This window comes from Stylophora pistillata, chromosome 11 (genome assembly GCF_964205215.1).
Source record: "Stylophora pistillata chromosome 11, jaStyPist1.2, whole genome shotgun sequence".
Taxonomy (NCBI): domain Eukaryota; kingdom Metazoa; phylum Cnidaria; class Anthozoa; order Scleractinia; family Pocilloporidae; genus Stylophora; species Stylophora pistillata.
Window position 1 is genome coordinate 13,966,485 of NC_142529.1, and position 16,816 is coordinate 13,983,300.

At 38.2% G+C, this 16,816-nt stretch overlaps 3 protein-coding genes across 4 annotated transcripts in view; all 3 read left to right on the top strand.

Moving 5' to 3' along the window:
* Window positions 1–6,469: 6,469 nt before the first annotated feature.
* LOC111327205 (tetraspanin-9) lies at window positions 6,470–8,795 on the top strand. The gene has a single exon (XM_022931333.2). The coding sequence runs from the start codon at window positions 7,141–7,143 to the stop codon at window positions 7,900–7,902; it is 762 nt and encodes a 253-aa protein (XP_022787068.2). The 5' UTR covers window positions 6,470–7,140; the 3' UTR covers window positions 7,903–8,795.
* An 841-nt stretch (window positions 8,796–9,636) lies between these two features.
* LOC111327206 (neuferricin) lies at window positions 9,637–14,122 on the top strand. The gene is made up of 2 exons (XM_022931334.2): window positions 9,637–10,524; window positions 13,500–14,122. Exons 1-2 carry the CDS (start codon window positions 9,773–9,775, stop codon window positions 13,693–13,695), a joined length of 948 nt encoding a protein of 315 aa, XP_022787069.2. The 5' UTR covers window positions 9,637–9,772; the 3' UTR covers window positions 13,696–14,122.
* Window positions 14,123–15,079: 957 nt separating this feature from the next.
* Window positions 15,080–16,816, top strand: part of LOC111327179 (translation initiation factor eIF2B subunit gamma) — a 15,819-nt gene continuing 14,082 nt past the window's right edge. For both annotated transcript variants that reach the window (XM_022931298.2, XM_088738213.1), the window contains exon 1: window positions 15,080–15,354. In XM_022931298.2, coding sequence (XP_022787033.1) covers window positions 15,204–15,354 — 151 coding nt within the window. In that variant the 5' untranslated portion in view covers window positions 15,080–15,203. The remainder of the gene's footprint in view (window positions 15,355–16,816) is intronic.

Here is a 16,816-nt window from a genome sequence, read left to right on the forward strand (position 1 = left end):
TTATAGTGTAACATGAGACAAACCAGCCTCTGTCAGCTTCTGGACCATGTTTGTCGAAAGATGAAGCTTTCCAACGGACGTCTGGATGGTATCCTGTCGTTGTTCCGAGAAGATGGCTTGATCGAAGGCCTCATTCGGCGATGCACATTTACCATGAATGACCGTATAATTGTTTTTGTGCAATTTGAAGTGGAGGAGTGAAAACAATTTGGAGTTAAAAGAATTTGCTTTGGCGTCTTCCAGATTGTCATGAGCGTCAAACTAAGCGGAAATCAGGGTTTCATATACAACAGTAATTTGTTGGTCGTCACAGATTTCGCGAATTTCTATATTTTTCAAGGTACTAGAGGTATGAACAAGCCTTGGCTTCATTTTCCTTTTTTTCTCTTTGCCACTGTCATGGCCGTGAACTTTCGTTATTCCGTTTTAAATAAAAAAAAAACAAATTTTGCAATGCTTTCTTAACAAATGCGAGTTTGCATTTTCGTAGTTGTAATTTACAGTTTATCGAGTGAAATATCAACAATCTTTCTCATAAGTTTAAGATGAATATTTTATTTTAATTTTACCGTTTCTGGTTGAATTAGAATTAAAGTTTCATCTACATTTTTACGAAAAAAACAAACATGCCGTCAATAGAGCGTCATTTTAGTTACTCAACACGTACCCGCACTATCTGTGCTATATTTTTTTCTAAAGTTGGCGCAGTGTATTGAAGGCTTTATCTTTTATTACAAAGATATGTTAGAAAAGTTAACGGGTGAAAAGAACCCAGCAATTCTCAGCTTTTTCGTCGTTACCGAAAGAACCCAAATGCAGCGCATGCGTAGTAAGTCAAAAATTGCGATTGAATGGAATATTGCTTTCCCGGAAATATGCCTATTTCTTGAGAACCACTCATTAGAATTTCACGAAATTTGGCACGAAAATACTTCAGGAGATAAGTAACTGGATTATTGACAAAAAATTGATTTTAAACATAGGAAATTCTAAAAAATCGAGTGAACCTTCAACAAGGGATAATTAAAGATCTCTCTGTTAAATTGTGCAAAATGGTGTTAACTTGTGAGCATCATTACAAGCTCGTTGCATGCAAATTATAAAGAAAATCTAAGGACTATATTTTCTACAAAGGAACAAAACCGATTTTAATTGCCTGTTTATATCTATTCATATCACCATGGCAATGGCACATACGTCAGCTTAACTATCGAAAAAACAAAGTTTGTGTTGTTAACTTGCTTGCTGCCAGTTTTGGCGACCGAGAGATCAAGGGTTTTAGAGAAAATAGTGAAAGAAACAAAGGTATCAAAAACTGTGTTCAGCCACCTTAAGTCAAATAGCAAAAAAGTGAACCACCCTGAACCACCTCAGAACTAAAACGCTGTCGCCGTATTCAGATTTAAAGGAAAAGTGGCTCATTTTCCTGGGAAGGAATCATTTCAACGTGACGAATGTTGCTTAAATGGAGACTGCGTAAAGTGCCTGTGAGCTTATGGGCTCTTCGGGAGACTGACAACCCAAAAATGAAAGATGTTATAATTTATTTCGTGAATTATGATGACAGGCACACTCTGAAAAAAGAACTCCGAGTGCTCCCAATTGAAGTATAACACACCACCCACTCATCAGCACTTCAGATGCTTTACCAATGAGCTATAGGAGACTTGGATATTATAGTTTAGGCAATTACCATGAAAAATCTGATTGATTGAGAACTTTCAAAGTCATGGCAGGCGGCCGATGGTTTCTCTGGTCCGCGAAATAACAAAATAAGGAGAAGAAAAATAAGGAGAAGAAAGTCATGGCAGGCGGTCGATGGTTTCTCTGGTCCACTATCGTGGTGCTTTTTTCAGGCATATTTTGTCCTAACATTGATAATTCCTCTTCACAGTACAGTCAACGTGTTATTTTTAATTGCGAAAATATATTTTCGTGGTCCCGGTCCTTCCACGGATCTCGGAGAAGTCTCAGCGGCTTTGCTCGAATCCTTCAGCCATTTCGACCTCGAAGAAAGAGTTATCTTTCTGCTCGCACGTTGTACCCAAATCATGACGCGAGCTTCGCTTTAGAGAGGATCGTACATAGTGGGGAGGTGGCTATCAATCCAGGCCCTGTCAATGCGAGTTCCATGACCGGCGAATCAAGGGGTTGCTCAATTAGCAGAAGAACCGTCGCGTACAACCATCGAGCGTTGACGTGTAGTTCCTGTACTCGTTGGATTCACATCAAATGTGGGCAAGTGACGCCAACAACTGCAACATGGATGAACTTGAATGGTCACACGTCACCGCTCGATGGTTGTACGCGACGGTTCTTCTGCAAATTGAGCAACCCCTTGATTCGCCGGTCATGGAACTCGCATTGATAGGGCCTCAATGCTGCTCAGTCAGTTCGGTTTCCACACCTAGTTCCCTTTCTGTAAACAACCGCCAACTTGTCCATCCTTCCTGTGAAACCTGCTCAAGGACCATCACTTCTAATCACCGCTCCTTACGTTGTGCTTCGTGTTCCAATTGTTATCATATGAATTGTGCTGCTGTGAGACCCGCAGACTACGCTCAACTCAGCAGCAAACGGTGGAATTGCTCTGTGTGTTTTTCAAGAGAGTTAATGAAAGAACTACCTTTCTCTGTTGTAGATGATAGTTTCGAAGCTTCAATTGACTTAGAACAGGATGCAGAAGAAACGACGAACTGTGACGATGGCCTCTCTGATTTTGTAAATCAGTTGGAATACGGCACTTCCAATAGAGACCTCAGATTAGCGCACCTGAATATGTGTAGTCTAAGGAACAAGATCGAGGAACTCAGATGCCTCCAACAACTGTGTAAATTTGAAATTCTCGAAATCACCGTGACACATCTTGACAAAAAGGTGCCAGATTCCGAAATATTAATCCCCGGAATGAAGTTCGTAAGATTAGATAGGAAGGGTCGAAAAGGAGGAGGATGCTTATTATATTATGGGGAGCATTTGCATGCTTCTCATCGTAAAGATCTTCTCACACAAAACATCGAAGCGGAGTGGCTGCAAGTCAAATTCCCAAGTTCTTCAGTGTTGTTTTCAGTAATCTACAGACCGCCAGACGCTAGTGAATTCTTTGATCTTGTCAGTGCCACCTTACAAAAAGCTAGTTTGGCTGTAAACGTCTAACATTGTGCTACTAGGGGACTTCAACTGTGACTTTAAGACGGAATCTGAGCAGTGCGCTAACGCCAGAAAACTACGCTCCATTTTCGAAACATTTAATATCCAAAACGTGGTAAATGCAAACACTAGAGAAACACCAACAACAAGTACCCTGTTAGATCTAATTGTTACAACAAGGACTGATCTTATGGGCAAGTGTGGTGTTTTCCCTTTGGGAATTTCAGACCACAATATGGTATACGCAACGATGAAGTTAAAGAATAAAAGGCCACCACCGAAGTACATCAAAACAAGAGATTATGGGAAACCCGACATTAAAAAATTTCAGGCGGACGTTGAATCCGCGCCTTTCCATATAGTGTCAGTCTTCGAGGAGCCAGATGATATCTTATGGGCATGGCAAACCTTGTTTAAAGGAATTTGTGACGAACACGTCGCCCAGAAAGAAGTTAAGATCAGAAGTAAATAGGCTCCTTGGATAACTAACGAAATCCGCTACAAGATCAATAAAAGATACAAGATTTTCAAAGTAGCAGTCAGCACAAAATGCCCTGAATTGTGGTCAAAATACAAGAAAGCTAGAAATGCAGTCACGTCAGCTTTGCGAAGAGCTAAAGCATCCTATTTCACCAATATGCTCGAAGAAGTAAAGAAATCTAGTGCCTACTGGAACTTAATGAACAGAACTACAAATCGCTCAGCACGCAACAGAACAATAGGCCCCCTTAAGAGAACCGACGGCAGTTTTGCTTTAATGGATAAGGAAAAAGCACAAATGATGATGCATACTTTTCGGAGATTGGCGAGAACTTAATTAAATCACTGCCAATGCCACCGCAGCCCGCTTCAGTGGATGCCAGCACGTCACCTTATATATTGTCACCTAAAAGCCCTATTTCGATTACAAACCATTCTGTTGAAAAAGAAAAGATAAATAGATTTAAGACGAATAAGTCAGTTGGACCTGATGACATCTCGCTTAAACTTCTCAAATAGGCAGGAAAGGCTATTGTACCAGCATTAGTCAACCTTTATAATTACAGCATTGAACAAAGAATTGTCTTTTCCTTATGGAAGACTGCCCGATCAACTCCGCTTTTCAAAAAGGATGATGAAAAAGACTGCGGAAATTATCGACCTGTCTCCCTTTTAAGCGTACCAAGCAAGATCCTGGAAGCAGAAATAAAAGATAGACTGGTGCAGCACGTTTCTGTCGACAATCATTTAATCACAGAGAAGCAATGGGCCTACCGACGCGGCTACTCGACTGAGCTCTTCCTAGTACATCTGACAGAAATATGGAGGAGAGCGTTAGACTCTGGTAATGTTGTCGCAGTAGCCTTTGTGGACTTCAGAAAAGCGTTCGACAGCGTATCACACGAAATCTTGCTGAAAAAGCTGAAATATAATTTCGGTATCACGGGAGTGTTGCTAGATTGGATTGAGGGGAAGAATGCAGTACACTGTGATTAATGGAGTCAAATCTGACATGTTACCAGTAACAAATGGTATACCACAGGGATCTGTTTTAGGCCCTATTTTGTTCACTTTGTTCACTAATGATCTGCCCGCCGCCATTACCACGGGATCCCTGTTCATGCACGCGGACGATACGTCAATTTTCAGCATCGGAGAGTCTGCAGACGCAGCGATTGCTTCCTTGAACTGTGCTTTGCAAGAGGTCTTCAGGTGGTGCCTAGAGAATTGCTTAACACCTCACCCGGCTAAGAGCGAAGTCGTGTTAATTAGTACACCAACCATTATAGGACCGCTACCTCCAATATTTTTGGGTAAATCTGTTTTAGGCTATGTCAAAAAAATCGCGTCTTCTTGGAATGATTGTAGATGACAAGCTTACCTGGATACCGCATATCCTAGAACTAAAGAAAAACTTTGCGAACAAAATAGACTTATTGAAGCGCTCAAGGTTCTTGCCCAAAAATGTCCTTTTAAAGTTTTATTTTAGTGTAATATTACCTTCTGTGAAGTATGTATTATATTATGGGGTTCGTGTACAAATTCGGATCTTCTGTACTCAATTGAGAAACTTCACTGTAGAGCAGCAAAAATTGTCTACAACTTATGCAAAGATACGGAATCTAATGTAGTTCTCGACGTTTCAGGATGGGATACGATCAATTTAGAATACAAATTTCAAATAGTTAACCTTTTTTAAAGAGCAAGTAAAGTCTCACTACCTCAGTCTCTAATTAATAGCATATTCATAAGGCGGGAATGTAGCTATTCACTAAGAGACCAAGAAGCAATAACCACACCTAGATTCAACACTAGATTGTTAAAGGACACTTTAGCATATAGAGGTTCGGTGCTATGGAACTATGTTAACCATCATGTCAAAAATGTAGGTAGTTTTGCCCTTAAGAATCTCAGGAGGCTACTAAGGAGAAACAATCACTTCACAAGCTTTACTTTTACTAGTTTGTCAGGTTTGACGGCTAGGAATAGATTACTGATTACAAGTATTTTTAAGTTGAGAGGAAATTGAATGTTTTATTGTATTATCATAAGTTAGCTAGATACTATTTTGTTAAGTATACGACCCCACAAGCTTTTTAGCTTTAGCTCTTATCGTGTATAAATAAAGATTCTACTACTGCTACTACTAAAATTTCAAAACCTCTTGTCGGTGTAGTGTACTCAAACTTTTGCAAACGCAGAGAGCATGTCCTCTTTGGTAGATTGCTTAAAAATGTATAGTCAGGACAATTATTGAATTTGGCCATAGTTGATTTGGTGTCTGTGTTACAACAGATTACTCAGATCTCAGATTTAATAATTCATGATATCATGCTCAACCTCATCCAAAAACTGCTCAGTCTGAGGAACTGCACACCTACCCCTTCTCTGACTCAACTTTGACCTTAACATGTTATCAGTTGACTGCACTTGAAATAAAAGTAGAATCTACAGAAGCATTCTTCAAAAACATGGCGCAGTATTTTGCATGTAGAGCCTGAAAATCTGAAAAATACCACCGAGTGAAGATTTATTGACCAATGATATCGCTATGGCGGTTAGAAAGGTAATCGACCTTCCTAATGGTCATCTGAATTCCTTTCAGTTTTCCCCAAAGCTTCCAGCTATTTCTAAGTCTTGGAACTGCAACTTAGTCTGATTCGAAGGCCACGTTAAACAGATTGATCAGGAGTGCTTGGCTCCAGCTTGGGAACAGTGAAAGACAGTTACAATTATTCATGAACTGTCTACTGTTCTGAAACAACAAAAGACAACCCTGCAAAATCGGCCCACCTGCTGAAAATGCCTGGTGAGGGTGGAAGAGAAGAGACTGGTAAGTAGACACGGTTGATTAGTAATTCAACATGGCGATCGAAGAACGATTTGAGTTGATGCTAAATATGTGTTTTTCCACAGTAAAAATGCGAGATTGGGAAAGAATTTATATGTATAAGTGAAACATATGTAATGCGTAATCGCTGATGTCTAAGTTGGGAAGGCCATCTTTTGAGGATAGCCTTCCCGGCAACATCACAAATCGCGGCAATTAGTTTCCGAGGGGGAAAAATAATATTCAAAAGCATTTCGCTGATTTTGACACGTATTTCTTCAATTATTCATGTATTGCTTATTTGACCATGTTCCCCTACATTATCATGAATTAAACAAGTATTGATGTTTTGAATTTTCTTCCAGTAAAAGAAGATGATTACAAGCGTTTCTTTGATTCAAGAAAAGGCAGAACGAGTAGACTTCAGTAAAGGGAATACTTAAAAGAAAGAAGACTTGAGTTCCTTGTACACGAATACTCTACAACAAGAGGTCGCAACGGTGTGATTTAGGAGACTTGGCTCTTCTGAAAGTGGAATCGATCAAAATTGAACCCGATTGGTGCCGATCAATCAATAAACGGTGCGGTCTAACTTTCTTAAGGAGCCTGAAGTGATGAACTGATCAATTGAAATCGTTATAGCTGATCAGACATCTCAGTTCCTCTATTGATTAAGGTGTATGAAGATGACTGGAGATTGCGGATACAAGTGCTTGAAATTTATGGTAGTTTTCTTCAACTTATTATTTTGGCTTGCCGGCTGTACTTTGTTTGGTTTAGGAATATGGTTGCTCAGCAATAAAGGAGAAGTAGCAGGAGATTATACCAAACTGGCGGGCTCCATCAACTACAGGGCCGCACCCATCTTATGTGTTGTTATTGGTGTAGTTACAATCGTGGTGGCATTTATGGCATGTTGTGGAGCAATCAAAGAAAACCAATGTATGCTTGGTTCCTACTTTGCATTTATTGTGGTAATATTTTTTCTGGAAATTACTGCCATTGTTCTAACTTATGTCAACAGGGAAGAAATTGAGAACAATCTACGAGGTGACATTCAAGAAACTTTGAATGAGTATCGAGATCCTGAGCATGAAGCTGTCACAAGAGCAATTGACGAAATACAGGGAAGTTTTAAATGTTGTGGAAATTACCAATATATTGATTGGTTTAACACCAGTTGGGGAAGAAGGAACAAAGGATCCATTCCTAAAAGCTGCTGCAAAGACCCTTCAGATGATACATGTAATAAAAATGCTACTCAGGATCCAACAAAAGTCTACACCCAAGGTTGTTATGACTTTGTCAGGAAATATCTGTTGAACAATCTTCATGTGATCAGTGGATTTGGCATATGGATTGCAGTTATTCAAATCATGGGAATGATATTTTCTCTATGTTTATGTTGTCAGATCAGGTATAATAATGACACTTATGTGTGACTGCACTTTAAAGTATATTTCATAGCTATAGCTTCCTTTTGATGTATGATTAATTATTGGTATTTTTAATTTGTAAGGGAAGTCAAATGGTGATGTGGGCCAGTTCGAGTTATAATTTATAGCAAATTACAGAAAAATATGACCTAAGAAGGATAAAAAAAGTAATTGGTGGAAGTTGAGATCACAGAAGCATGTGATGTTTTATTTGTGTCATGAATATTTTGGATCAGTGTGCATATTGTAGTCACTAGAATGTAGTATATGCAGGGTTTATCAACAATCCATGTAATGGCTATATTTATTATGTTTTTGCTAGAGCAGGGGTTTCAATAAAATTTAAAGTAGGTAGCCGGTTAGTGAGAGTAGCCGACCGTACCAACAAGGGGCTTTTACTTGTCACTCGTGAAGTGATTTTACAATACAAGATATTGAACAATTTTAAGTACGATTTTGATATGTGAATCGATGCTGTTCACCAACGACCCACTACCACCTCAGAACGAGTTGAGTGCCATGACCAACGAGCTGTGTCCGATCTTTTGATAATTATTTAATTTTGAAATTGAGGTAAAAAGTTCATACAAGCCCATCAAAATTGATTTTAGTTTAGTTTTCAAAGACTCTTTCTTTAATAATAAATTTAGGGAAAATGTAGCCAACTATTCTGAGCAAAGTAGCCAAGGCTTTTCGTCGGCCGTTGGTGCTCATTGAAAGCACTGCTAGAGTGTATCAGATAAAGTTTAAATTTCCGGGTGGTGGAAAAGTGCTGCTCTGAGGTTACGCTTGCGTACCAGCAGCAAAAAAATAAACTATTGTGATTTTTTTGTAGATGTGTGTTTTTGTTTGTATCACTCGGTTGATAATCTGGGTATTAAAATTTTTTTCAAAATGCATGACAATTAACTTGCTATTATCTTAAAGTTTGGTTGATTTTACTTTGTTGTTTGTTCATTCTAAGTAGCATTAGCACACTCACTTTTCTTGGTAGGACTGTTCCCCTTGGGAATGCAAAACTGAGGTACTTATTGAGATGAAGAGATGATTTAGACTGGGCCATGAATCTCACACCATGATCATACATCCATAAATTACCCTAAAAAGTCTGTTGAGCTGGATATTGACCAAGCTCTTCCGAGAATTTCTAAAGCTGGTGAAACAAATAATGGTAAATTTTTTGTTCTGTGAGATAAAAGATGGTGCAAATCCTATATGAGCAAGGTTGATGCATTTTGCTCATGTAGCTAATCGCATCACACCACAAAATATGCTTTATCTTGCCAGTGCTAGGGGTGGTAATCAGATCAGGATTTGCTTTATTTTGCCCTCCCTTAGAGCCATCCATGTTCAGGAGAAGTTAATTTGCTTGATATCAGGCAATGGTCATCCTCTGGAGAAGACAAGAGCATACTTCTGTGCATACACTGAAATTATACTACAATAAAATTGCAAAAGTGTTTTTTTCATCTTCTTTTTCTTGGAGAAATTTCGGTCTCAGCCGATGAGAAACAATTTTTGGTTCTGTCCTCGTGTACCGGTTCACAAGAGCCAATACAAAAGACCAAACAATACACAATAGCTAACCGATAACTCCTAAACAAAGAAAGAACAATGGTAATTCCCTTGTGAACCGGTACACCAGGACAGAACCCAATTTTTGTGCAATTGGCGTTTGAAAGATACTTCATGCGTCGTACATGAATTCATTTTGAGATTTTTTCCTTTTGACGAGTCATTCTTCGACTCATCTCCAGGCACACGCAGGTACGTTGATATTGGGCTCAGAGAAACATACAATGTTTTACGTTTAACTTTTTCTACATTGTGTTTGCGTAAAACTTCCGAAAAAATTTAATCTTCTAACGATTTTGGTATGTCTAAGCAGCGAAACTTGAAATCAGCCAAGCCCAGCGTTGGTAAGCTTCCATCAGACCAAACACAGAATTGCGATCAAGATCAGAGTGCCTTAGGTCAAGGAAAAGATAAAACTTTGTCTTCCAAAGCTACAAGAGCTCAGGAATCCTTCAGTGTCTATTATGTTTTGTTATCTTTGGTAGTTATCGTAATTGCGGGTCTTTTAGCCTTTTTTGTCTCTCACCATGTCAAAAATTCCGTAACTGTGCCAACTAAGACAGATACCAAACCCAAAGTGGTACTACTCACTGAAGAAGAACTTTCCAAACATGACGGGTCTGATCCCAACATGCCGATATACCTGTCAATTCTTGGTAGAATTTACGATGTCGATAAAGGAAGACAGCATTACAAAGTTGGAAGTGGGTACAATGTGTTTGCTGGTCGCGATTCCACGCCTTCGTTTGTCACAGGAGAATTCGCACGAGAGAAGGCTACGGATGATGTGAAGGGATTGTCTCCGGAAGAAATGTTAGGTGTTAAAGAGTGGTTAGACTTCTACAGAAAGGATTATAGTTATGTTGGAAAGTTAATTGGTCGCTACTACGACAGTGAAGGAAATCCCACTGAGGCACTGAATGAAGCTAAAATAGTCATAAAGGAAGGGCAAAAATTAAAGAAGCTTCAAGAAGCTGAAAATAAACGCTATCCTGGTTGTAATTCAAAATGGAATGCAGAAGAAGGCTCAACGGTTTGGTGCTCTGAAAACAGGTATGAATATCCCAAAATACCAAAACTGTTTGCAGCAGTTAAGAAAGGGATAGTTTGTGTAGAATCGTAAATCATACAATGATTGCCAGAGAAAATTGATTTGCCTAATTAAAAAAGATGTGCTAATGAGGAGAAAGGGACACAATCTTTACAGTAGGAAACAATGAAATATGAGTAGTATTTTATAAACTGCGCGGGTCAATTTAAAATCGGACCACAAAACTTTTGGTAAATTGGTGACTTATATGGTTAGTCACCAAAGGTTATTTCTAGAAACATGGACAAATGGTGGCAGCTTGGGAGCCCTGTACTGAAAAGGGTTTGCACAGGGCATAGTTGGATGTGCCACTAGCTTCTGAATGAAAAACTTTGAAAATGGTAGAGTGCATTTGTCAATCACAAGTGTCATGCCAGTTTAATTTTCTACATATACAAACATACATACTTTATTTGTCATGTAGGTCGATAAAAGGCAGCTAAAAAGCTGATGTGGACCTACAAACTAAAGTGTATCTACAAAATTTAAATAGTAATAATAACAACCTTGTGAATTTATGGTAAGTAAGAAAAGATGTAATACCAAGTAAGATAATCTACAGTTAATTGACTGTAGTGTTAAAAATAAATAAAAATAAATAGAAATAGTAAAATAACATTAATATATGTGATTTACAATGTCTTTATTTATTCCCTGCAAACCATTAAATGTAATTTTATCTAAAATGTCAGATTTTGCTTTAAGAGTAGATTTAAAAGAAACAATGTTTGGTTTGCTCTTTAAGTATGTGGGTAAGTTATTCCATAGAATAGACGCATGGTGAGAGAAGGAAGATCAACGGAAGTCGCTTTTAGGGCGTTGCACGGATAGTTTCAGACTGTCCCTTAGATTTCTCAATGGAGAGTGTTTAATAAATAGAGCTTATACCAACCGGAGCTCTATTATAAAATGCCTGATAATAATAATAATATAAATAATAATAAAATTATTTAACGTGGTCAGAACGCTTAGCTAAAAGCTAGTTTACAGGTACGCCACGAAATAAAAAGAAAAAAGGAAATTATAAAGCCTTGTGAAGGTATATAAATTTAAATAAATTAAGAATTAAGAACTAGAATATATAAAATGTAAAATGTAATCATTAAAAACAGGCTAATATTAAAATATAAGAATTTAATAATGTAGTCAACGAGTTGAAATATAATTAAAAATAGATCCTTACCGCGCTAGAGTCCCGTGAGATCTAATGTTTTTAAGTAATTTTTAAAACTAGTAAATGTCTGTATCTTTCGAGACTCGTCCGGTAAAGCGTTCCATAGTTTCGATGCAGCATATCTCCATGATCTTAACCCGAAGGTTGTTGATTTTACTTTTGGGAGGTCCAGTATTGTGGTGCCCCTAAGATTATAAGTGGAGCACCTAACTGTTATAAGATCACGTAAGCTTTTTGGTCCTGCATCACTAGTTAATATCTTAAAGACAGTGGACAAAATTTTCGCTAATCGCTGTTCACGAAGACTTGAGAGACCGATACGCTTACAAAGTTCCTCATAAGGCGAGGACTTATCTCTAAAAACAAAACGGAGCGCACGTTTGTTCACCAACTCTAACTTGTCAGCTGATTTCTTACTACAGAAGTGCCACGTTTCGGAGCAGTAATTAAAGTGTGGTAAAATGAAGGCTTTGTAAAGATCCCTTCTAGTCTCGAAAGACAACATTTTCTGCATCCTTTTTAACACAGCCACCTGTTGACTGACTTTTCTACATATTTTAGCAATGTGGTTTTCAAAATTCAATTTATCATCGATTGTCACGCCAAGAAGTTCCATTGTGTTGGATATGGGAAGTGGTGACTCCTCACACTTAAACACTGGTTCATCAGTTCCTTTGTGTTTTCCCAACACCATTGCCTGGTATTTTGAACTGTTCCTCTTCATACCATTACGCGCGAACCATATATCAGCACTAATAAGATCGTTGTTGATTGTTTCTTCAATTTTGGAGAGTTGATTGTCGGCGTAAAAGATTTGAGTGTCATCAGCGTAAGTGGACAGAGTGCACTTCTCGATGACATATGAAAGATCGTTCATGAAGATGTTAAATAGTAAAGGGCCGAGGATGGATCCCTGTGGTATAAGATATGGTTGCAATCCTCTTTTTGTAGATGTATGATAAGGACTTCCATTTTGTTGCTGCCAGGACTTCACTGTTGGGAGTAGATTCCTTTAGGTTAAAAATAAATCTCGTTGCTTCAATGTGAATGTCCTCTAGGGTCTGAAGTGACTTTGAAGATCCCCGTAGTGCAATTGAATATGTAACAATTGGAATGATACCTTTGAAATAAATTGACTCTAAGATGCTTGACTCTAAGATTGTTGAGTCCTTTTAAGTGTTTGAGTTTCTTCACTCTTGCTGAAAAACGCTTGCTCAAAGATTTTACATGTGGCGACCAAGAGAGTTTATTATTGATAAGAATCCCTAAACATGTAGCTTTGGAAACAAACGACAACTCATTTTTGCCTAAACAAATTTTCTGTAAGGGTCAAATGAATTTTAATTTTGATAACAACATTAGTTCAGTTTTGCAGGATGAATAGTCATGAAGTTATCTGTGGCCCATTTGTTTAAGTTGATGATCCCTCTCTGTATCTTAGATAAGACTTCATCAACAGTATTTCCAATGCAGAAAACTGTAGTATCATCTGCAAACATTTCAATGGAAGGGTTCGTTGTGGCTCTGGGCAGACCATTTGAGTAATTGCTGTAGCCATGCCTTTCTAGGTTTTCTCCTATAATTTGCACTTTGTATTTATACCCCATTGTTATTATCTTTATGACGGAATCTTCACCCAAAATTTGTTAATTTTTTAAGGAACCTTTACCATGCAGTGAAGTTCAGTATGTTTGAGAATCAGTCATGTCTTTCACCACGATTTGAAACTTATTATTAACTGAATCTTTTGTATTTCTCCTGTAGTGGTGGAATTAGTCGTAATTGGGTCGGAGTGCCAAGAAAAATGTTTAAACCAGGCAAAAAGGATTCTAAATGTGTGTGTGTCAAGACTACTGGCCCATCAAGTGAGAGTGGTGAAGGAAATGATGGTGACTTGAATAATCCTATAATGAAGCAGTATTCAGGGTGTGGCAAATATGATGTCTCCTGTAAACTTTAATCTTTTTGGACTTCAAGAAATTGATCTTCAGTGTTATCTGCTTTTATTCAATTTAAGCCCTTAGCTATATAGATTTCTTGAACTAAATTTAGGTGATGGTTTTCTGTGCAAATGTATATTTAAATTAATGAGAGCAGTGCTGTATTAGTGATTGTGTAGTGCACAGTTGAATTATACTTGAATAATTTTTATGTTAAATTAACTTAGATGCATTGTCACTAGATTAAGTTTGTCATGGATGGCACAGGATTACTAATTAAGTAATCATACAATTTTTTAATTGAAGTTTTCAGTATAGGATGTATTATATTTTTTGCTAGAAATGCAGCAAATTATTTCAGTCTTGCACTGTCTGTACCATACATTACCTCGCCCGTTGTTAGAATCTTTAATTTTAACATGATTAAAAAATTGTCCATTAACTGTTTCACAGCTCAAGCTTGAAAGTTAGGTATGTCCAAAGGAATCTTACCATAGTTTATAATTTGCTCAATGCCAGCATCTTGAATGTGAGGTGAAAGCTGGAGCTGGAAGCGGGAAATTAGAGGATGGAAGATTTTGTGTTTTTATTGAGCTGGATCATAAAATAACACATGGTGTCTTATTTTTTTCATTAGTTTTCTTTTTTTCTGAGATCCTTGAGCCATCATACACACTTCAACTTTTGGAGATGGTGACACCATTGTTCTTTACCCACACCATCCCTTAAATCTGCTGGCAGATAAAACAATGGGTCATTCTTATTCCCAGAACCACTTGAAAACTTGAATACTATACTGTAACTTAGTTCTTTTGCTAGAGTAAAACTCTGCGTCAGTGTGCGTTTACTTATTACATATGTGTTATCGACCAAGCGTGAGGTCAAGATGGCTGAATATTGGCCGAGTTCTTTTTTTTCCTTTTTTAAGGACCGAGACAAAGTCTAGGTTTATAAAAACGTAAAAAAAGAAAGTGGCCAAAAATATAGCCATCTTGACCGAACAATCTTGGTCAATGAAGAATTTATCATATAGCAAAAAGATTTCGCTTCACTAAGAATCAACAATGACTTTTTTATTTTGAGAGCCAGGGGAGAAAGCCAACTGTGTAGCGCAATAAACCTACGAGGATCGTTCAGTTTTTTTCTGTCTTTTACCGCTGTTTGTGACTTCGTTGCCGATATCGTCCAAAAGCTACAAACTTTGTAAGTCCGCTCCACGCACTTTTTTCCTGCGTTGGATTTAAGCCTACGGGCGCTGCGAGCGATGTAATAATAGTTCTCATTGTTTCCAGTGGGGTTGATTGGAGTAGCAACAGCACTCATAATTTAGACAGTCTTATTTTGGAGCCCAGACTTACTCGATGTAAAGATGTCCTCTCAGCCTGGAGACAACAGGAGACAGCTATGCTACCGGGCCCAATCAACAGAGGCAATCATGGCGGACTTTCATCAAGGAAGCTAGCTAATCTGCTTTTACCTATCTCTTTCATTTTTATGTGTTATATTTTGAGCTGTTTTCCTTGGAGTTATGGCCGAGTTTCAGGCAGTGATAATGGCGGCTGGCACTGGGTCTCGTATGTTTCCTTTGACTGAGAAAATCCCTAAAGCCTTGTTACCTGTTGGAAATTTGCCTCTGATATGGTACCCAATTAATTTGCTCGATAAAGCAGGATTTGAAGGTAAGACGCGAAGCTCTGAGTGATTTGATCTCAGAAAATGGTCAAATTTATCTCGCTTAGTAAAATTTGTGACATCCTTTGTGCTATTTAAGAAAATTGTTAATTTTTGCGAAAATAAATATAGACACGTTTCTACACGTGCTGAAACTTTCCTAGAAAGCTTTGAAATCCAGAAATTTTTTAACCCATCCGAAACTAAATAGTGTAAACTCCCCTTATTGTTGTACAGAAAGAATTTTAGTCACAGGGTTTTCAGTACCCTGCTGGCAGAGTTGTTAATTTGTTAACCTCCCCTACGGTCCGTGTAAAATTAGAACATAGCTAGCAGAACCGCGCAATGAAATTCAATATTTGTAAGTGTGCTCAAAATCCTGATAGTGCACGCTGACAGCGTCAGCAAATCGCTTCGCCAGAAATTTTTTTTTCGTGCGAGCGGCCGATTGTTAGCGCAGGAAAAATAATATATTTTGCGACAATAACAGATACAAACAGAAACTCGGCCTACTAGTCCGAAAACGAAGACAATGTTTCGACCTTTTCCCTTGGGCTAGAGTTCTTAAATGAGGCAGAAAAAGAGAAAAACAAAGGAAAAGGAGACTCGGCATCAGCGCTGTCACGATTCGCTTCAACTGATATTGTTGTCCATTTTTCCCGTCGGAGTTGATGCACAATTCTACTGGCTATGTTCTAAAACAATTGGTTCATGCTTTCAGCTGTGCACTATCGAGTTATGGAGCACGTGGGAAGTTTGGAGCGCACTCAAGAAGCTAGAGTTGCCCTCGGCTATCGCCTCGGGCAACTCTTACGCTTCTTTCATGCTCTCCAAACTTCCCGCGTGCTCCATAACTTGATAGTGCACGCTAAAGCATGAACCAATTGTTAAATAAAGTCCTCTGCACTCGGCCTGTTAAATCTTCTTCGAACATGCACGGCCTGTTGCTTAGAAACAAATTAGTTCCTGGTAGTACTCGGCCAACTAAATAGGATGCGTGCGCATAAAAATGTGCTTAAAACAGGTTCTGACCGGTTGTGCAAATCAGATTATCCACAAACTTGGATAATTCCCAGGCGCATTCTTGAAGAAGATTTAACAGGCCGAGCGCAGAGGACTTTATTTTTATGTGGACTGTAGGGGAAGTTAACAAATAAATGCCTCTGCCAGCAGGGTAGGTTTTCAGTAAAATTAGGTTTCTGCCACTTCCTGAATGAATGATTGAATGACTTTACTGGATTACACAATTACTGGGAAAACCAGTAGTTTTCATTGTGGTCCTCTAAAAGTACAAAATTAAATAGAAAAAATACGAAGAAAAATACAATTAGAAATTAAAAATTCATTAAAAATTTCTGCTTATGATGAAATTATCCACTCTAGCATTTCAATCTATATATTTCTTGCATAGTTGATTTGTAAATTTACAAAGGGAGGTGAGACCCCTTGTAGTAATGTCTTGGTTGTTCC

What these genes read in the sequence shown, in the direction of transcription:
- LOC111327205 (XM_022931333.2), top strand. Translation starts at nt 7,141, where the DNA reads ATGAAGATGACTGGAGATTGCGGATACAAGTGCTTGAAATTTATGGTA.
- LOC111327206 (XM_022931334.2), top strand. Translation starts at nt 9,773, where the DNA reads ATGTCTAAGCAGCGAAACTTGAAATCAGCCAAGCCCAGCGTTGGTAAG. An exon ending in GTTTGGTGCTCTGAAAACAG is followed by an intron (nt 10,525 to 13,499) that starts GTATGAATATCC and finishes TTTCTCCTGTAG; the next exon opens with TGGTGGAATTAGTCGTAATT.